Source organism: Conger conger, chromosome 12, assembly GCF_963514075.1.
Source record: "Conger conger chromosome 12, fConCon1.1, whole genome shotgun sequence".
NCBI lineage: Eukaryota > Metazoa > Chordata > Actinopteri > Anguilliformes > Congridae > Conger > Conger conger.
The window spans coordinates 8,891,914-8,913,972 of record NC_083771.1 but is presented as its reverse complement, the minus strand read 5'-3'; the positions used below and the strand labels follow the sequence as shown (position 1 = coordinate 8,913,972).

General features: G+C 44.9%; 2 protein-coding genes across 3 annotated transcripts; both read left to right on the top strand.

Moving 5' to 3' along the window:
* The first annotated feature begins 1,463 nt into the window (after positions 1-1,463).
* Positions 1,464-14,338, top strand: LOC133141487 (uncharacterized). The gene is made up of 16 exons (XM_061262058.1): positions 1,464-1,570; positions 2,233-2,457; positions 4,633-4,810; positions 5,057-5,291; positions 5,837-5,931; positions 6,227-6,426; positions 7,092-7,170; positions 7,996-8,174; positions 8,327-8,656; positions 8,902-9,300; positions 9,560-9,742; positions 12,380-12,446; positions 12,637-12,865; positions 13,397-13,477; positions 13,663-13,765; positions 14,071-14,338. The coding sequence occupies exons 2-16, from the start codon at positions 2,270-2,272 to the stop codon at positions 14,153-14,155; spliced, it is 2,631 nt and encodes an 876-aa protein (XP_061118042.1). The 5' UTR covers positions 1,464-1,570; positions 2,233-2,269; the 3' UTR covers positions 14,156-14,338.
* Positions 14,339-15,601: 1,263 nt separating this feature from the next.
* tmem141 (transmembrane protein 141) lies at positions 15,602-17,300 on the top strand. Of its 2 annotated transcripts, XM_061263835.1 has the most exons (5): positions 15,602-15,786; positions 16,071-16,137; positions 16,231-16,314; positions 16,450-16,557; positions 16,712-17,300. In XM_061263835.1, exons 1-5 carry the CDS (start codon positions 15,733-15,735, stop codon positions 16,780-16,782), a joined length of 384 nt encoding a protein of 127 aa, XP_061119819.1. In that variant the 5' UTR covers positions 15,602-15,732; the 3' UTR covers positions 16,783-17,300. The 2 variants fall into 2 exon arrangements, with proteins under 2 accessions (XP_061119819.1, XP_061119820.1); XM_061263836.1 differs by lacking the exon at positions 16,712-17,300 and having other exon boundaries at positions 16,450-16,568.
* The last annotated feature ends 4,759 nt before the right edge of the window (positions 17,301-22,059 follow it).

Here is a 22,059-nt window from a genome sequence, read left to right as displayed (position 1 = left end):
GGAAGGGGGCTTGATCACAGTGGATCATTGTGGCTGTGCTCGTACATCATATCTCCATGCAAACACTATAACCCTTTTGACCTGCCACATATTCTCAAGAAAATTCATTCAAACTTCCACTCCTGTTCAAAGGGCGTCCTGGAAAAAAAGAGACCATCCACCACAAGTCTGTGTTTGTCATAAAAAATGCTTGTGATTAAGTTGCAGCATCTTCTTGTTTTCTCTAACATTCAGTGAGGGGAAAGTATCATAAAAATAATATTTGTTGACTTGAGCAAAACAGTTTTCCAGGAAATGCTTCCTTACTCCCCATGGCCACACCCACAAATGCACACACACACACAAACAATCAACACAATGTCTGTTTCTGTCAGTCTCTGGTCAGTGTTGGTACCCCTTCTTGACAAACAAACACGCACAGATATGCATGTTACAGGAAGGTATATACAGTACATGCAAAAACATGGTGGTTATTTGTATTTATGTGGATGGGTTCTTACACTGTGCACTGATCAGTTATACCTCCTCGTCCTGGTCTTGTTCATGGTTACTAAAGTGAGGCTAAGACAGACCTAGACCATGAGCACTTACTGGGCCCACGCTGAAACCAAACAACTGTGTTTGTAGACAAGATGAGTTCCCTTATGCTTTTGCCATCAACTACTTCAGACAGGTCTGTCTTCACCTGCTTTATCAACCCTGATCTAGCTGACCTAGACAGAGAGATGTGAGGGAGAGTTTGTGGGAGGGGATAAAGGTGAAGATTTTTAAATAAGAAAAAAGGCATTAAATGAATGGGCCTAGAGTTGGAACGATCTGACCATCTCTTCACTGTAAAATTTAAAAAAATAATTAAAATGAATAAAATAAGTGTTTCATCTGACTTTTGCATGTTGTTGGTCGTTGAATGTTAAATTAAATCCATTGTCTGAGGGATATGCCCCGATATAGTTTAAGAGTGAATAGTTAAAGTACGGAACGATTAATCTGCTTTTTTGTTTAAAACGATGGTAAATATTACCAGTACACACACGTCACGCACCGCATGATGGCGTCACTTCGCAAATCTCCATGGCCAAAATTTTTTAGCAAAACGGTGGCAAAAATCTATAGTTGCCTTGGTTTCTTTTTTTAACAGCCTTCTCTTTAAGTTCCACATACATTCAGCAAATGTATAAGTTAAATGATGTATAATTATGAGTAAGGTTTAGGTCGTAACATCTCTGCCTTTTCTATAGTTTCATTTGTTGCTAGTCAGGGAATTGAATGAATAACCTTTCCCTAAACGTTGCCATAGTGACCACTTTCGGTTAATGGCAGCCGACTGAGAAGAGATGTAGTTCAAAACAACAGGCTGCTGGTTTATGAGCATCTCATTATCCTCCTGTTGAACATCCTTTCATTAGCATCCTGATTCAACAAAGAAACTTACAACAACCCACCGGAAGTTCAACCGTTCCGAACGTAATCACGGTTCTCATTCTCCTCAGCCCGCAGCATCAATCGTGTGCCAATCCAATTTCCCTGTTTAACGAAGATGTTCAATTTTGGGAAATACAAACTAACAACGGTATGCGTTTTTATATATTATTTTTTATAATCTTTCTCCATTGGGAGTGTGTTGATGGATCAAGGCATTAACTCGTGTACCACTGATATGCTAAAAGTTTCTCAACATCGTGGTGGAGGTACAGACAGCGAGCAATGATTTGATAAGAAATGCACCCAGTCGGCGCCTATAAACAAACAGCAAATCTCACTCAGCATTGTCGCAGTTGTAACTACATAACAGTATTTGCTCAGAGCTGGGCTGTTGCTATTTATACAGTGACGTTCACTGAAAACTCCACCCCGTTCTGCAAAGGACAGGTTGCTCCGCTGAGGCGCTACGCACACATACAGCCTCTTTGAATTCACACGGGTCTACTGCTCTGGTTCAAAGTGCCACCGTAGACTAAGAAGAGAAAAGAAGAGAGCTGTGTGTTGGATTCGCAGCCTATTCTCTTCATTTAAATGGTTGCAAAACTAACTCTTCACTTGGTAAGTTTTCACCAAGTGTATCTTCTGGGAGTGTAAGTGCACCTCTCAATAGTAAGAACTCGGGGCCCTGCATGACCCTGTTTGTTTGTGCGTTTCTGCCTATCATTAAGCTTTGATCCTTTATGTTGTCCCTACTGGTCCTCCGTGTCCGCATGAGCGGTGTTTGTTCCCTGTGGTTGTACGGTGATGCAGCTCTGACAGCCCTGTGGATGGGAAGCTGTCCTGTCACATGACAGCACACACAGCGGCCGGGCTGCAGCGCTCGGATCTTGTGCACACGATGGCTGCTCTGGTTCTGGGCGGGTCCGGTCCGGTCCAGGAGAGCAAGGGGCAGCTGATGGAGCGGATACTGCAGGAGCCAGATCAAGAGGGGTGCGTCAGAGTGCTGGGGTGCTTGCTCAGGTCCTCGGACTCCCGGTAAGTTCTCTCTCACTCGCGCTCTCTCTCTTCATTCAGCTACTGTTTTTATAGAGCGTTTTTTTGTGTGAAATAGGCTGTGGTTTGCTCCTTATTGTAAAGCACAACACCTACCAGGGCTTGTTAGTACAGATTGTTGTGCACTTTTTGCTTTTTGCTTCGGGGAGCGGTGCAACATTGAGGGTATGCCAGACATTTCACAATCAGGTCCTACTCATGGGGCAGCTGGTAATAAAAAGATTCATATCTGTAACTGTTTTTAATTACACATTATATAAAGAAATTACAAATGCTTTACAAAATTCTTTCATTCTCCTTTCAGTCTTTCATTGACTGATTAGACTGGCCGTCAGTAATACAAGCTTTAATAATCACTATTTAAGTACCAGAATGTTTTCTGCCATTTTCTGTATAACTTGTAGCTGAAAGAATAAGACTTGCATATGAAATACATGCTCCAAAATGTAAGTTTTAATCAAACAATAGTGTTCACTTTTGGCCATACCAAGCCTTCATCAGAACACTAGTGTTGGATGAAATTTTTTTTGAGCATTATATCTTATTCGTTCAGCGACAAGAGTCAACTTGAGCTATTGCGTTGGTGTGTGTGCGTCTTTCAAGAGATTTTTCTGCATTGCTTACACAGTTTCAGTAGCCTGCTGTTAAAAACCAGCTGGATTAAAACAACTGATGCTTCACTGACACGGTGCTTTACATAGCATGGTGCATATACTAACTTGAATGCTATACCCACTTTTAACGAGCACAGACACCCACCGCAAGTAAAAATGTTATAGTCTGACAAATCTATTCATGCCAAATGCAGTAAATGCCCATATGCTGAATGTAGAATTTACTGGTTGGTCTGTGCGTTTGCCCTTTCCCACAGCCAAGTACCTGCTCACCCCCCAGCCCCTCACAGAGAGTCTGAAAGGGGTCTAAAACATTCACCCGTGATGTGCTCACACCACTGAATGCCATGTTTCACAACATGTCAGTGCCTGTAAATTTGAAACGTAAATTTTATTGAGCAGGATGGATCAGGTTGTGAAAGGTACTGTATTTGCTCAATGAAGTAGGGCCAAGTTTTGGCCCGGTAGAACCATTTTCCAACTGCCTCGGGCAAATTAAAGTTGACAAATGCGTCGACTTTAATGAGAAAGCTTTATTGAGGCGCATCAATCACCATACACCACTGTGTCTCGGGGGAGTCGAGGCCATGTTTGGCCTGTAACTCAGCGTACTGTACAAACACAACGTGACCGTAAATCACGGACAGACCCCACGCATGTCACACACTAACGCGTTTATGGGCGAGCTGTCCGTATCGCTTTAGGTCACGTTCAGGACAGACTGCGACTCAAGAGCACCAGATGCAGTCTGCCTGGGGGGGGTGACCAGACAGCCATGAAAGGGTTAACTCTTCTCTGAGGGGGGCTTGTTTATGTGTTTCCGTGGTAACGGGGTCCTGACAGCCTGCGGCTGACCGGATCAGTGCCTGAGTCCAGTGCTGAGGTTCAGAGTCGTGTCGTTTACTGCCCCCGTTTAACGGGCATCACCATGACAGTGAAGCGCAGCAGTGCTCAGATCTGCTGCAGATAGCAAACAGACACCATTACAGAGCCTGCTAATGTGCGGCTTTTACATACCCACTGGTCACACACAATTTGTGGAGATTTTGTGTATGTGCATGTGTGTGTGTGTAGCACCTGTGTGTGAGTGTGTATGCTGTGACCTGTGTGTGTGGCTGAGTGTGTGTGTGTGCATGTATGTGTATGTGTGTGCATGTGTATGTGTGCGTACTTGTGTGTGTGTGTGTGGTGCTTACAAATCAGCTGATAAGATTAACTAGCAGACCTGGTTATGAGCAACAGTCCAAAGCAAATTAACTGAGGAATGACTGGGCGTAGAGTCCGTGGAGTGACTATGGGTGTTTAAACAGCAGAATGACTGTGGGTGTATAAACAGGACAATGACTCTGGGTGTATAAACAGGAGAATGACTCCAGGTGTAGAAGCCGTGGAGTGACTCTGGGTGTAGAAGCAATGGAGTGACTCTGGGTGTATAAATAGCAGAATGACTGTAGGTGTATAAATAGTAGAATGACTCCGGTTATATACACAGCAGAGTGACTGGCTCTGGAGCCCTCAGTGTTAGACCTCCTTGTTTCGGCAGGTTGTGCAGTACAGCAGCCTACCTCTTGGGGGTGCTGGTGGAGAGAGAGGGCTGGGTGCAGGAGGCCCTGGAGGGGCCGCAGGGGGACAGTGCCGGGCTGGTGGGGGCCTTAGGGGGGCTCCTGACACACGATGACCCGGACACTGTGACGAACGCCGCCGGGGCCATCGCCTCATTGGTAACTGAAAGGCAAATTTCCCCCCCTTAATCACATGTTGAGAACTGATACAAACACACACACACACACACACACGTGCGCACACACACACACACACACACACGTGCGCACACACACACGCACACACACACACACACGCACACACACGTGCAAGCACTCAGGCACACACACTCTCTACCCCTTGTGTTGCTCAGACCCAGCATGACTAACCCTAACCCTAGCCTTGTCTGTTCCTCCCTGGGTCAGGTGGGGAGCAGTGTGGGGCGCTGCGGGCTCCTGAGGGAGGAGGAGGCGTTTGGGGAGGTGCTGGCCAGCCTGCCCAGGCTGCTGGGAGAGGAGCAGGAGGGCACGGCGAACTACGCCGCCCTGGTGGTGGCCCGGCTGTCCCTCTGTGAGGAGGCCTGCAGGCGTCTGCTGCACCACCGCTCTGCCGCCAAAACACTGAGGGGCCTGGCACTGTGCCTGGCCCACAGCCACACAGGTGTGTAACCATTACACACGCCCCACGCCACACAGGTGTGTAACCCTCACACACGCCCCACGCCACACAGGTGTGTAACCCTCACACACGCCCCACGCCACACAGGTGTGTACCCCTTACACACGCCCCACGCCCCATGCCCCACGCCACACAGGTGTGTAACCCTTACACACCCCACGCCACACAGGTGTGTAACCCTTACACACCCCACAGCCACACAGGTGTGTAACCCTTACACACGCCCCACGCCACACAGGTGTGTAACCCTTACACACCCCACAGCCACAGCCACACAGGTGCGTAACCCTTACACACCCCACAGCCACAGCCACACAGGTGTGTAACCCTTACACACCCCACAGCCATGCAGGTGTGTACCCCCCCACATCCCATCTCTCACATCCATATACCATCCCTCCCCCCAAACACGTACTCACATCAGGGCATTAAACACAGGGGTGGCACATGTACAGTAACAACGTGCAGCTCTGACGCTCCTGCTGCGACGCTCCTGCTGCGACGTTCCTGCTCTGATATTCTGACAGACACCGCCATGAATGCTGCGTTTGCCGTGGGCCGTCTCTGTGGAGCCGAGGAGGGAAGGAGCCTGATACTGGCCCTGGAACAAGAACACCAGCTGGTGAGACCCCAGCCCCAGTCAGACTGCAGGCTTTTTATTTCTTTTTATTTAACCATGCTTCCATGTTCTAGTGCCCTGTTCCTCAAATCATCGTCCTTGAGGTCAAAAAAACCCTCCCTTTACCTGGGAGTCAGGTGTAAACACTGTCTGGCCAATCAGAAGCACTAATTGTTCAATTAATTACCTGGGAGGAAAGAACCCCAGGCAAGATTTTGATTCAAGGGCCAGATCTCACGTGTTAAACTGTATTAGGGGGGTGTTTGTATAGAATGGCTGTACCCCATCTCCCCCCAAGGTCAGCAGTCTTCAAGCCCTTCTCTGTGAGGGGAGGTGGCCAGGGGCGGGACAGACTGCCTGCTTTGCCCTGAGTTGCCTAGTAACAGAAGCAGATGGCCACGCCCTGGTCCTGGAAAGCCCCGCCTTCCCCCACCTGCTGGATGGGCTACTGCGCCACCTATTGGAGGAGGAGCACGACAGTGCCTGGTTCGCAGCCCTGTGAGCACAGCCTGTCAAACACCGCCAATCATGACATCTGTTTGCACACACGGTACTACAGGAGAGCCAGTGATTATTTTACACCCTACAGGCCACACACAGTACTACAGGAGAGCCAGTGATTATTTTACACACACAGTACTACAGTAGTTTAAAACCCTACAGGCTACACACAGTACTACAGGAGAGCCAGTGACTATTTTACATCATACAGGCCACACACAGAACTGTAGTAGAGCCAGTGGCTATTTACAACCCTACAGGTCACACAGTACTACAGGAGAGCCAGTGACTATTTTACATCGTACAGGCTACACACAGTACTACAGGAGAGCCAGTGACTATTTTACACCCTACAGGTCACACACAGTACTACAGTACTTTAAAACCCTACAGGCCACACAGTACTACAGGAGAGCCAGTGACTATTTTACATCGTACAGGCTACACACAGTACTACAGGAGAGCCAGTGACTATTTTACATCATACAGGCCACACACAGAACTATAGTAGAGCCAGTGGCTATTTACAACCCTACAGGTCACACAGTACTACAGTAAAGCCAGAGACTATTTTACACCCTACATGTTACACAGTTCTACAGGAAAGCCAGTGCCCATTTTACATCCTGTTGGTAATGAGCCCCTCCCCTCCTCTCTTTCAGGACAGTGAAGGTGTTGGTGTCCCGACCCAGGGGAGTGTTGTCCGTGAGAAAGCACTCTCTGTTAGAGGAGCGACTGCAGGTTGGACATTCATTTTTTCACTGCGCATCTCTTCTTTCACTGCGCATCTCTGGCTGTTCTCCATGTCCCCTTACCTTCCTTCAGTGTCTTCAGAGATAGCTCACCACATTCACTCAGAGTCATCTGAGATAACAAACTCACTCAGTCACCAGCGATAACACCACATTCCATCTGCAGGACTTACACAGGACTTGACAAGTTTAACATCACGGTGACTTCATAGTCATTTGCGGTATAGTTGGACTCAGGGATTCAGTGCGGAATGCACTGTCAAGCAAAGGGGAACTAAGACCTGCTTTTGTACATGAGGAACCAGACACAGGGACTGGAATCCTCTTCTCCTCGGTCCTCGTCTGACCTGGAAATCAATGGAGGTCTGCCATCTTTAAGGACATTCTACCTTTAAAATGCTCCTTGGAGGACCTAGGAGTGAAGAGCTAGGAGGCTCCTGAAGGATACTTAACCAAGGAAATCTGAATGGATTCATTGAGGAAGTACTTATACAAGTAATACAGAATGGGTGACATATAAACAACCAACCTGTGGATACACGTCTCCCCATCTGCTACATCTGCAATTGACATGGCTTGAAATGAATCCTTGACTTAACAAGGATGTCCCATTTGCCTAATACACGTTTCCTCAATTCCTCTGTCCTTCTGTCCTTTCCTCGCTTCTTTTCCTTGTATCCTCTGATGGGTGGACTAAGGAGCAAGGAAAGGAGGCAAGGAAAGGGAGCAAGGAAAGAGATTCCAATGAGCCCACGGTGTTTATATCATCAACCAAGCCCGTTGGTCTTAACCTGCCTCTTTCTCCATCTCCCAGTCTCTCTCTCAGTCACACTCAATCAGCCAGGAGCTTCAAGAGGAAGTGAGTGCCTGTCTGAGGAGGTTACAGCGCCTCTCCAAACCCTTTCCCCCGAAAACGAGCTGGCTTCGCTCAGGTTCCTACATGGTATCGTGGGAGAAATGCACTCCTGAGAGCGGGCTGGAGGTCACATACAGGTCAGTAAGGTGCAGTACTTCAGTTTTTTAATCCAAAATAATTACGTATTTGACCTAGGTCTGAACCCAACAGATACTCAGTGGAGGCCTCAGTGGATCAATTAAATGCATTGAGATACTCAACCCATACTGCCCATTTCATTGTGCTTTAGCCTCCTGGACAGAGACAAGGTTTTGTACAGGGGTACCCACTGTCACCTGACCCTTCCCAACTCGGCGCTCCAATCCGGAGGCACCCTCTCTCTCCTCCTTGTCCAGTCCACTGATGGCGGTGACATCAGCCCCTGCAGTGAGCCCACCCTATTGGCTGTGGAAAGCAAAGGGGTGGAGCTAGTACCTGGTCCACCACAGCAGCTGCGTGTGATTGGCTGCACTCCGACTCAGGCTCGGCTGAGCTGGGCTGCCCCGCAGGGAGGGGTCAAACCCAGAATGTATCAGCTGTATCGTGGGGAAACACTGCTGGATACAACCACAGAGCTGGGGTGAGTGACCGCTGTGCACTGTATAGGGCTGGGTGACCAACACACTTTATGCTACATTTCAAATAATTATTAATTCTTGAAATAACCCTATATTTCTTTAATCATGTAGATCAGTAGTTATCAACCCTGGTCCTGGAGACCTGCAATTGAAACCTACAGGACAGTAGAAGGGTCTTTAAGGAACAGGCCTTCTGGAACATTCCCAAGTTTGAGAAGGCTAACGGCGGTTCTCCTCTCCTCGGCAGGGCGATCGTGGGGGGCCTGTCTCCCGGGACGCTGTACCAGCTGGGGGTGTGTGCGGTGGGACCGGGGGACGCAGCAGGGGAGCGAGCCACAGTGGACGCCCGGACGTCCGAGTGCCATGACCACGCCCCTTCAGGGCTGGCGATGACAGTGCTGGGTCGCCACGAGCTGCTGGTCAGCTGGGGGGCCCCCGCCCTCCCCTTGGGGCGCCTCTTTAACTACGAATTGCGGCTGAACGGGCGCGTGGCCTATTTGGGCACCGAGCGGGCCTACACCGCCCGTCGGCTCACAGCCAACACCGCCTACACCTGCACAGTCACCGCCATCACCTCCAGGGGCCGCTGCCAAAGCCGGCCGGTCACCAAACGCACCGCCCGAGACGAGTACGAGCACACGCAGAGGTGAGAGAGAGGGAGGGAAATGAGCTATGTCATTGATTTTGTTTTTTGTCATTTTCTTTGCCAATACAAGCAATGGAAGTGAGCTTAGAGAGGCAGCAGAAAGGGAGGGAAAAGGAGTCCAGTCCAGCACAAATATGCAAATAAGCTGGGACTTTGATCATTTTTAGTGTCAGGGTCAGTATTCAGGTCTGTACTGTAGTTTAGGCCTGTCTCAGAGGCACCCCTGACTGCAGTGTTTGTCTTTCTGTCCATCTGTCAGGTGTCTGTACTCACCATCCCGCCAACTGGCCACACACACTCCTGCCTCTTCTTCTCCAATCAGAGAGGTCACAGAGGTCAGGGAAAAGGTCAAAAAGTCACTGTCTACTCATGGCCATCATCCAAGGGGCCAGATGTCTGCTCAAAGTGAGAGAGGAATGACCGGCACCAGAGACAGGCGCAGGTATTTTCCAATCACTATGTTAACAGGATATACCGTTTTAAAGCATTACAACTAACGGTTCCATCTGTGTAACCTCTTTTAAGATGCCATTTCTTTAGCGATAACAATACCTTCTTTTGTAACATGTGGGTGGCAAAACAAGAGTGGGGGGGCCTTGCCTTCCCTGCACTTTGGAAATCCACATAGTACAAGGAATAAGGTAATGACAGTGTCCTTTTCACGGCAAAGGTCCAACGAACCAAATGCGTAATAGTTCCTAATTCTAAAAATGTGTGAACACTGAGAAACGTAGATAGAATATCCATTGTTTACTTTGAATTTCTCCGGAAGAATTGTCATTGTTGTCCATTTCTCTGTTGCATACTTCAACAAAAAGTACTTTTACATAGGAATCTACATCTGGTATAGGCGCCCTGGAACACCGTGAGCTCACACACAAGCTTCTCTGACTAGTAACCATAATGCAGCTGCTAAGTATAGGCATTCTCCCTATCCGTGCGTCAACTACCATGTAATTTCTGTCAAACAAAGAACCAACTACGTGCATGATATTGAAGTAATGTCTGAAAAGCATTTTAGCTAATGACTCTACGTTTCCAACAGCGTATAGTTTGTTAGGCTTGCATAAAACACCTACACATAATTTATTCGCCTGCGTAATGAAACTGTGGCATTTTCAACACACAAGCGTAAGTCACTGTTGCGCTTCGGCAAAAACCGTTCTTGAGATTTTATGCAAAAAAAGGTTGATGTTTTACAACAACAAAAAATATTTTGCAATGTCTACATCTATTTCCAAGGAATCTCTTGTCTGAGTGAATATTTATGACAAAGACAGAGAAAACACCTTTGACTCCACAATAAAGAGAATTTTCAGTGACGTTACCTCATTTTATATAGGGTGAGCATCTAAATACATTCTCAAAATTTTTTATTATTATTTCATAAGCTTATAAATAAGGACCCGGCCTGCTTTTGAATAATAAATAGTATGTGAAAATATAAATTGACTTGTACATATTGACTTGTTGGATGGGGGTTGTCATTATTGTACTTTATGATCTTCTTGACCTGTTGCTGGCTGAGGAGAGTGCAAGGAGAGGGAGGTTGAGACAGAGAGGTAGGAGGAGGATGACAGGCAGGGGAAAAAAAAATTCTGGATAAATATAAATATAAATATAAATAAACCTCATGAGACCCATAATATCATTTTGCTTCCATGTGTCCTTTTGGAGTCTCCAAATGTCCTTTTTGGAAAACTGCCTAGACATAGCTTATAAAAAAAGCAATGCAGAATGCTCATTTTTGGTGATATTGTCAGAAAATTTGAAACAGGATTTGACCAGTATTTTGGCTGTGGCCCCATTGTGTTTTCCAACTTCATCAGCCACTGCCATAATAATCTCTATCGATTCAAAAACAGAAAATCTTGTCAGTGAGAACAAAAGCTTCCTCTTTCACTGTATTTGGGCTTCTGTAACTTTGCTTTTGTAATATGTAGAGTAATTCTGACTAGGGTAGAGACCATATGCCTGTTGTCAAAAGGGTTCAAGAATAGATGAAATCAGAATGTTTATAAACAAAGGTTGCTAAGATACTTCTGGGTGGCCACTCGGGCGCGGAACAAAATAACGTTACTTAAAAATTGACTGAACCAGAGCACTGTAGAAACAGTTAGCTAGTTAACTATGAAATCATGTTGTGTTTGGGACTGTAATGCCAAATGTAATCTGGCACACAGTTGATTGGGCTTGTTCCAATTCTTAAAAGGGAGGATAACCCAGATCCTACAGTCCGTTTACAAGATGCTTGGCACAGTCAATAACAGCTGACACAGAGACACCCAACATAAGTTTTTAAGTGTCAGAAACATGGGGGAAAAAACAAAAAACAAAACCGGAACTTCTGATTGTATTGATCATGTCCTATACAAACGTTGTAGGCAGCTAACATTAGCTAATAAACAGCAGACGCTCATTGGAGGCCATATAGAGAAACACTGCAATGATAACTTTACAAACATGAAACTATGAAACATTAAATTCGACCTTGCCTGTTGTAAAACTAGTTAGCTAGCCAACTACGTGGTAACGTTACAGTAATAGGGTTTCCAATAACTAGCTAGCTAGTTTGCACTGGTTATTCATATTAATGATATTGGCTAGCTACAACATTAGGGGGGTGCTGACAGCTAACGTTAACATTACATTTATAACGTCACATTATAAGTCATATAAATAAAACTATTTAGTTCAGTTTTTATAAATTATTTTTATATTCCAACATTGACTTTATGTGTTCAGACCTTGGTTAAATGACACAGCCTGCTAGTCACATTCTTCAATGTTATCCACCTGGAAGTAAGTTCTTCACACTGATTTCATCTATCGTAACCGTTTTATTTTGGGTGTCATTTTCAAGCTTCTGTCAAGATACTTAAGGAGTTAATAGGTACCAAACAGGATGACCCACCCAGCAGTCTTTGCTTTTCATTTCAGTTTCTATCATGCATAGCTGAAAGATGTTCTACAGTATGAGAGAGTGAACATCTAACTAGAGGGACATATTTGCAAATGTTTTAGGTGGACTGCTCCAAAATTTCAATTTCATTGTTTTTGGGTCTGTCACCCGCTACAGGCCGTCTTCAATTTTGGTGCATTCCCCTGGATCTGACAGCAGCCACGTGTCCATCCCATCTACAGAGGTATCAACAATTGCACTATAGCCTATATCATAATATAACCTAAACATGCAGTTCAATATAAATAAATGAAACAGGGATATGAATGTATAAAATAAAATATATGACATACTGTATAAATAACAGATAATATAAAGAGTATAAAATACCAGAGGGCACTCATTGCACCCTCTGTTGTATTGAGTGTGTTTAGGTGGCTGAGGGTGCTGTGAGTGACATAAAGGCCTTGTGGAGGAACACGAGAGGGGGTGTTGAGGGGAGGGTCAAATCCAAGAGTGCTTCACACCGTTCCCGACTGGCCCGCCATGCTGGGACTGAGGGGGACTCACTGCTCCAACAAACTCCTCATACCACACCACACCCTGTGGGCCCCACACCACACCCTGTGGGCCCGAGACCAATGGGGGACAGAGTCAACATGGGTAAGGCTCTTCGTCTGAGTGTATGTATGTGTGTGTGTGTGTGTGTGTGTGTGTGTGTGTTAATGTATGTGTGTCCAACACTTAAATGTTGCTGTGGGGAAGATATTTAACACTTGAAACTCACTATGACCATCTGTTGATACATAGACTTGAAACCTCCTTTGCCTCCCCCCTCCCATACCAGCTGCCACCCTGAGGACCACCCCAAATTCTCTCTGCTGTATCTGTCTCCTGCTCCACCTCCATGAGTTAGAAAAATCACCACAAATCATTTACAGAATAAAAGTTCAACAGAGCATTTACAGAATAAGAGTCCTGCAAAGCATTTACAGAATAAAAGCCCTATAGAGCATTTACAGAATAAAAGCCCTAAAAATCATTTACAGAATAAAAGCCTTGCAAAAAGATTTAGAGAATAAAAGCCATGCATACCATTTACAGAATGAAAGCCCTGCACTGCATTGACTAAATAAAAGCCCTGCTGTTATGTACAGAATAAAATAAACATCGCCCCCTCATTCCTGCTATCAGGAGTGCTGCTGCAGCATAGTGCTCCTCCTGGAGGTGGCGACAGTGAGCGGGGGACTCTGCCCAGGATTACACAGCATGTCCGTGAGTCATTCTGGTCCACCGGACCACTGTCCAACTGTTCTGCATTTCCCTCCCTTGTGTTCCGTGTACCTGTCTGCCTCCTCACCTGTTTCCGTAAAGGAGCATGGGTGCCTGTATGTGTGTTTGCATGCGTGTGTCTGCTTGTATTGGGATCCACCCATCTCTGCCTGTGGGTGTGCCGGCAGGGTTGGTGAAATGCATCCAGCCTGTGCACCACGTCTGGTCAGAACCGGTCCGGCTCACTCTGGACTGGAGGGAACAGAAACACAGCCGGATGCTGGCAGAAAGGTCCTTACTGCACTGTATTTCACTGCACTGCATTTCACTGTGCTGCTTGTCACTGTACTGCATTTCCCTGCACTGTTTTTCCATGGTGCTGAATCTCTCTGCACTGCATGTCACTGCATTGTATTTCATTGCACAGAATTTTACTGCACTGCATTTCACTGCGCTAGAAATACCTTAAAAAGGTAGCCCGGAATCTACTTGGCAATTCCTGATGAAATTAGAAACATCCAGCAATCAGGTGGATTGTTTTTGGAGATATATTAACTAACTTCTAATTATTTGAACTCTATCTGTGTGCCTGGCAGGTCCAAAATCATGAGGCAGTCCACAGTAAGGAGTGAAATCAGGCCGGGTCATTCCATGAGAACAAACCGGACCATACTGAGCTGAAGCCCGCTGCAGTGGGCTGTACCAACAATCATGGGGTGGGGGCATCAACTAAGTGCAGTGGACCATACTTCTTCAACTTCTTGTAGTGGACTGTAGCAACTGTTAGAAATCGTGAGGGTATATCAACCGAGTGATCTCCAAAGTGAAAGTGAGACACCGCCTGAGGAGCACGAGTGAGTCAGCAGTGCTGCCCATGGACCCGGCCGGCTCGCCGTTAAACTTGTAAACTGTAGCCTTAGAACAGGGGTTACCGCCTTTTCAGGGAACAGCCAATTTAGAGCCAATTTCCAAAGCCATGTCTTTCTCTACAGCCTGTACTTTTCTATATACCTGTATTTAAATTCCAAATCATTATTGTACAACTCTGACACTCTGAAATATATTATTGTCATATAATCATACAAAACTTTTGTAAACCCCTTGGCAAATTTAAGCTTTTTAAAATTATGTAACAGGATTAACAGGATTTCTGTGACCTGGAATTCTGACATTGATTGGACTATGATTCTGCCTGTGCTTCCATGTTCAAATACTGTGACACAAATCACTGAAATGACTTTCTGATTTAAATTTGTGTTCAGTGCAACACCTGTAATCCTTTGCCAGTAGATCTCTCCTATACATCAATCAGGAACATTTTACATCAACCAAATAAACCACTGCACAATTCTACATGAAACCTGAGTGGCCTGTGATTACTGGGTTGGCCTGTGTCTGTCCTTCTTACATGTTACCCATGTTGGTTTGAATGCACATGGCCATCGGTTCACTATGTGTTGGGAGTGGTGGAACCGGACACTCCATACTCGTGTTTCCAAGGGTATGGTCTACCGCAGTTTAAAGAAGCAACACCATTTTACGTTCTATGTTAACAAGCCGTAACCTATACTCAAACCACTAAGGTGCTACTGTTTTATGATAACAGGAGTTGGGGTTGGTAACCAACCTTCAAGGTGTTTATGAAATGTACATGTACAAGTCCAGTTAATGTGACGTAGGCTATCACTCACTGTATATATATATACTGGAAGCCCTATATCATTCACTCAGATATGGAGTGGCCTGTTGTGTAGTGGTTAAGGTACATGACTGCGACCCAGAAGGTTAGTGGTTTGATCCCCGGTGTAGCCACAAAAAGATCCGCACAGCCGCTGGACCCTTGAGCAAGGTATTTAACCCAACATTGCTCCAGGGGAGGATTGTCTCCTGCTTAGTCTAATCAACTGTACGTCATTTTGGATAAAACGCCAAATGACATGTAATGTAATGTAATGTAATGTAATGTAATGTAAAACGCTTTAAAACAGTGTCCCTTCTGCCTTAAAAATCTATAGCTGTGCCATGACCATATTATCGGGCTCTCTCATTTCATGTCTATTATGTTGCCGCGCTTCTTCCACTCCACGCGGGGGCACCCTAGGTGGAATTTCACCCTCTGAGCGTATGTATACGGAAATAGGCACTAGGCAGCTGGGAAACAACATGAATGTACCGCATCTGTGTGTAGTTTATGTGTGTCCGTTTGCAGAGGGTAAACGAGCTGTGCTCAGTAGAAATCTATAATTAATTTTCGCGGAATGGTCAATATCGGGCTAAGCAAGGTCGATGACGCGGTGGCAGCAAAACACCCGGTATGCGTTCAGATATTTGTCGTAGCGTACAGTTAACATACATGTTGGGTCACTTCACGTTGCTATGGTCGCGGTTTGAGAACGTCATGTAGCAAGCCCCTTTTTGTGGGCAATCGTGTGCCAATTGCCTTTACTGTTGACTCGAAAATTAAGCACGCAGTTGAACAGAAGCTGTAGCTTCTGTACTTCTTTCGATTAATTGACATTGTAACCCTGAGTTTGACTCCGTCAAACTCAAGCACTCGGCATTCTGTCGGATTAATTGGGAACTTCTTTCTCCTCAGGGGTTGCAGCAGTACAGCGCCTGTCAGTCTCATGCCTTCATGAAAGGGATGGGAACCTTTGTGTTCGGTGAGTGGGAGAATTGCACGTACATGTCCGGTTATTGCGCGATTCGCTTTTTAGGCCACGGTTAAATTATAGCTAATGTATTCTCTCTCGCAGGCACAGGTCTTTTATTTTCCATCCAGAGCTTGCTGCAGAAGAAGCTGCCGTACCCACTGAAGTGGAACCTGCTGGTGTCTATAGGCGAGTCTCTCCATGCGATGTGCCGGAAGCCTATATCTAATTAATACCTGAATACGTTTATTCTGTTTTTACATCCCGAGTCTCATGCGACGTTCCCCTGTCCCGTTTCCTCGCTCCCTCCTCTTCCTCCCGCAGTGGCGGGGTCAGTGAGCAGCTATGCAGTGACGCGCAGTGAGACCCAGAAGTGCTCTGACCTGTGGATGTACCTGGAGACGGGAAGTGTTCCGGACCGAACACCGCACAGTAGGTCTTAACAGTGCATGTGTGTGAACAATGTTTCTGGGCATGCATGTTGGTGTGTGTGCACATGAATATGCCCGTGTATATGTGTGTAGACATGTATATGTACAGGTATGTATGTATGTGTGTTATCTAACTTCCACTTTTTCAATTTTAGCAGAAGAACCAGCTCAGTCCACAGAGCCCTCCAGCCCTAGGACCACACAGTATGGAGATGTGATGGAGTGACTGCCGCCCATACCCAACATAGAGCTTTATATGCATTATATGATATTATTAAATACTATTCATGTGAAATATACAATATTTGTGTACACAGTTTGAAGGTATACTTACACACTTTCAATAAAATAAAATAAAAACTCAAGATAGCCCTGTTTTGCCGGCTGACGTGGAGCAGCAATAATTGGCTCGCTGCTCCAGAGGGAGGGACTTGGCAGGGTTAGTAGATAGCCGCACAAACAAGCACCTTGGGCGCCTCGGAATCACGGTTACAGCTTGGGAGGCGAGATGGCTTGAAGAAGGCATGTCGCTCTCCCGTTGGCCGCCGAGGGACGGGGTGTGGGCGGTGTATCTAATACTAGCTCTAATTGAATCAGACGGGGTCCAACTGGCTACCAAATTGGGAGAAAAAGAAAAAAAAAAAAAAAATTGGATAAAAATATATATATAAAAAACTAAAAAAAAACTCAAGATGGCCCATTCATTTCAGATCTTACAAATAAAAAAATTAGATGTTCACATGACCGAGTGCATAATTGTGTCTTAATGTGTTTGTGCCTGGATAATTGTAGTCATAGCGTCAGCTTGTTTTTTTTTCTTTCTGTGGGTTGCAGGTTTATAACTATGTGACTAAACAGGAATGTCAGTGAAAGTGACTCCTTAATTCTAGTAGTTCTGATAATGTTTAGCCGACAGATAATGTAGTTTTTTGGTGTTGACTAGTCTGAGCAGACACTGTGCTGTTTGGTGAAAATGTGATGTGAAGCACATTCTTTTGTGGGTTAAATTGTGGGTCCTGGGTTAAAGGACCTTGGTGATTTGGAATTTGATTGGCAGAATATGTCCTGCTGTTGTTAGACTCAATTCTTCATTCAATTAATGAAATTATTTTTCTAGTGGTGAGCAGTTAAATTGTATCACCATCATAGAAAGAGGAATTTCTCAACCCGTCAACAAACCGTTACAAACAGTGGGTAGTGCGATCGTGTGGCTGTGGGAATGATTTTCCAGCATATTGCAGTTTCACCACTGTAAACATTTACACGGATTCAACAGCTGGATTCGTGAGAAGTTTTGAAACAGCTTTGCAGGAGTGTCGTGCAGAAGAATACATTTACTTAAAGGAAGCCAAGGTTTTACTGGTATGGCAAATCCCTTTCTTAGATGAAATTAGATTGCTGGTTGGAATCATCATGCGGTTCCATAACTGTCCACTAGTGGCCAATAAAGATTTTTTTAAAGAAACTCAACAAAAAAGGGTTGCATCCAAGCAACCAGTCTGGGACTAAACCACTTGTTTGAGTCCAGCTGCCACCAGCTTTGATTTGAAAACCATGCACAGTATTTATTAAAAGAGATTTTCTGCACACTATAACTATTGGAGGCACCTATTCGGTTTATACGTGTCTAATATATTAGTCATGGATTGTTTTATGAATAGTGACCCTGTAGCAGACCTGAACTCTAGATTATTGAATTTCAGCTGGAGTTGTAATCATGACATTTCCATTGAAGTACATCGACATTATCATTTTTTAAAAAGGCCACAGATCAGATAAACAATGTAGGTAAGCAATTTGATGTATATCTATAAATCAAGAAGGTAAAAAGAAACCATTCCAAATAATATCATCTTGAGAATAAACAATCATAAATTACAGAACATGATCATCGCAGTGCATTTTGGGATACAACAGCCCTTCCTGGGGCTTTACTATGTAGCTGTGTGGAGGGAAATCGGAATGAAGTCAAAGGGTACTGATGTTTAAAAAGGGAGAGCCTGTGGGGATTGTAGTTCTTTCTGTGAGAAACTCTAAACAGTACAGTACCAAACTCCTTGTGGTGTGTTAAATATGGGGCAAGGGCCACCAAGGCATCCTGCCACCCCAGTCAGGCCAACTATTTCCCCATAAGCTTAAAGAAAGAACAAACAGTGGGGAATAAATGGACCAAAACCCATGATGGCTCAGCTTCATTCAATCCAGATTTCTAAGTTTTTACAATGGACCTTTCTCCTTATGGACTGTAAGCAGTTTTTCTAGATCCCATTAATCTTCCTAAAGCTTTAAAAACTGTTTTTAATGTAACCAGTGGAAGCCTTGGAGATAACTAAGGTAATGATTAGTCAGGTCAGCACTTATGTCCACGGTTATGCAAAAAATCATATAATTACAGACACAACAAGGTGTGTCTCTGAACAAACAGGACCTTAAGCAGGAACTGCTAAAGGGCTGCTTCAACTGGCTGGCCTTTACCATTTCTCCTTCATATGCTCCAATTTAGTGAAGAACCTACTGAATAAATATTGTAAAAAATTATTTCAATGCTGAGAGAACAACTACATGGAAGTGTAACTAGTTACATAATGAAGTGTATTTTAAGAATTAAACAGTGGATAAAGACACAGGGCACACATGCAGTTTTGAGTATGGGAACATGGAGTTTGTGCTAATGTCTAAAAAACACTACATTACATTACATTAGAATCACTAAGCGGATGCTCTTATTCACAACTGGAGTACATCAGTGTCATGCTCAGGAATACAACTCTTCTATTTAACACAATATATTTGAAATCAGTAATGCACACATCATATCCTTAATTAAGATAGGGATGGGAATGTATGGTTTTACTCATTGCTTTCTGTTTTGGTGCAGCTGAATCAATACAGTACTTGAGTGTGTATTGAAACGACGTTTTGTGCATTGGAGAGAAATCATCAGTCTCGTTTTAGCTTGATCCTGAAAGGTCGCGAAAGGCCAGTGATTCAGAAGTGTTGTTCTGCATTACTGTGGATAAAAGCATCCAGCGGATGATTGAAACATAATGGAAAAAAGATTGTCATTAAACGTGAAAGAGTGTTCGACTTCAGACGTCTGAAACTCCTGTAATGTAAGGGAGGCCTTAGAGGAGAAATCTGCTGGGAAATGTGAGTCTGATTATCCGCACAACAGCCATTTCAGTGGAGGGGCCCCGCTCTCCCTACTTTGAAGCTCTGCTATTGGTCAGCTCAAATAAAACATGTTCTTCCATACAGAGTCATCTTTCAGTAAGGGGACCCCACTGAGATTTCTCCCATATGGACCAGATGTGGTTAAGATCCCGCCGCTTTTACACGCGTTCCAGTTAATTCAGCTGAACAAAGGACCTGATCCAACTCCAGAGCCTGATAAAGAATTTTTTAAAATAAACATTTTACATTTTGCGGTTTCTCCCAAAATATATAAATTAAGTAATTAAATTCAAGGAATTCAGACCCAACACTGAATTGATGATTACCCAAGGGCAGTAATTGGTATTTGCTCTCATTTTTGTGCTTTATTATTGTGACAAAATGAAGTTTCTTTTTGGCTAATGTCCTTTAATGGCACATCCCTGTGTTTAATCCCTGTTGGAGATGGCAGGCCTGGACCCTTGCTGCAGTGCAGAGCTGTGTTTGAGGAGGGCAGACACATACAGCCAGACACTCACTTTATTTCACTCTCAGGTCTAGTAATACACACACACACACACACACACACACACACAGAAACATACACAAACACACACACACACACACACACACACACAGACACACACGCACACAAATGCATACATGCACACACAAACACTCACACACATTCACACGCAGCAAAAATGACTGTGATTGCCAAAGATTGACAAAAAAAAGGCTCCGCACCCAACCAATGACTTTTTTTATACACTCTACGCAGCCCTTCAGAACCAGTAAACCCTGCCGATACGAGAGGCTTTATCAGCACTTTGAGTTCAGCTGAACCAGGATGCACATTCACACACAGCACCTGGGAAAACCTTCACAATGAAGATCAGAGGGACTTTGGAACAGAACAGCACATGCACGCTGCTATGAGATAATCAGGAAAAGGGTGTGTCTCAGTCACATGAGTTGCAGCTCTGAGGATTACTAACACTAAACAGTCTGGCACACAGACACACACACACACTCATACACACACATGCACACACCCGCATACACACACACACAGATGCGGACACATTGAACTCCACTTTCACCACTCTGCTGCACTAATTCACTCATTAAGGTGTGGAACCCAGATGTGTGGGAATAAGACCATAGGACCTTTGTTGTCCCTCCCCGCCAGCTCTGACTGAACCCACAGAAGATCTTAAACCCCATCGCCTCCAACTGCGGCTAAAGTCTGAAATCTGCTTCTGATAAAACAGCAGGATGACTGTGCCTCACTGCCACCTGCCCTGTAAGGACCCCAGTTTAAGCGCTATGAAGAGCAGAATGATCTTCGCCTAATCCCAGCCAATGCATGCATGGTCCCAGAGAACGGCCGCGATCGTGTGTCTGTCTGAGCCAGCTCTGCTCTGCGCTTTTGGGCAGTTTGTTTGTATACAAGGGATTATCTGCGAATGAAAGCATGTCTGGAGGCCCGGGGGTGGCGCAGGGATTACAGCTGGTCCTCCTGGGCAGGGAGATTAACTGCTCTGACAGCAGGGATTACAGAGAGAGAGCGGGGAGAGAGAGCACTTCCTCTGTCTGCAGGGGCCACCTCCTGCCCCTAGAGTAACTGACCCAGGATCACATGAGCTGATGGAAATCCTCACCCATGACCATTCTGTGAGAAAAGTCTAATACTGATCCAGGGTTTAAGACTAGTACTGCCACGGTTGGGCTCACAAGAGCACCAATCACATTCTTCGTTTATGTATACCAGTGGTAACTAATAACCTTGTTCCACTGGTGCACATACTTGGCATCAAGATAAATCCTATAATAAGGTAATTCTTATGAGTGCAAAAACACACAACTTTTCCAGGCATTCTAGATTAATCTGTCAGCTGTTCTAGAAATACCCTCTCAGAAATAAAGGTTTAAAGTGCCTAAAAAGGTATAAATGCTTGTAGCAGGGGCAGTACCCAATAGGTACATAAAAAAGATAACATTCCTGTACTTTCAGGCTAAATTTGGGAAATGTGATCCATGAAGTCAAATTATTATTGCGTTCATATTTACATCATACAAAGGTGACATCATACAGCGACGTAATAAAACCACAAAACGGCAATGCCAGATTTTAAAAAATACTTTTTAGAAAAGCAGTTTAGATTCTTATCAGCTTCTTATTTGCAATGCAGGGCAATAAAACAGCAGGCTCCCTCATGCCAAGCTAACAGTTTACAACCCTAGTTTACAAGACCTAGTCACAGACTCAGAGGTCTGACAAATATATACCAAAAAATGTACAATTCAGAAGTTGCAGGAATAAGCATATTGGTTTTTTTTTGGTTTT

Bases quoted from the DNA above. Each gene is read 5' to 3' on its own strand.
- LOC133141487 (XM_061262058.1), top strand. From the start codon at position 2,270: ATGACAGCACACACAGCGGCCGGGCTGCAGCGCTCGGATCTTGTGCAC. The intron at 2,458-4,632 runs GTAAGTTCTCTC...TTGTTTCGGCAG, and splicing joins CTCAGGTCCTCGGACTCCCG to GTTGTGCAGTACAGCAGCCT. The intron at 13,478-13,662 runs GTGAGTCATTCT...GTGTGCCGGCAG, and splicing joins CAGGATTACACAGCATGTCC to GGTTGGTGAAATGCATCCAG.
- tmem141 (XM_061263835.1), top strand. From the start codon at position 15,733: ATGGTCAATATCGGGCTAAGCAAGGTCGATGACGCGGTGGCAGCAAAA. The intron at 15,787-16,070 runs GTATGCGTTCAG...CTTTCTCCTCAG, and splicing joins CGGTGGCAGCAAAACACCCG to GGGTTGCAGCAGTACAGCGC. The intron at 16,558-16,711 runs GTAGGTCTTAAC...TTTCAATTTTAG, and splicing joins TCCGGACCGAACACCGCACA to CAGAAGAACCAGCTCAGTCC.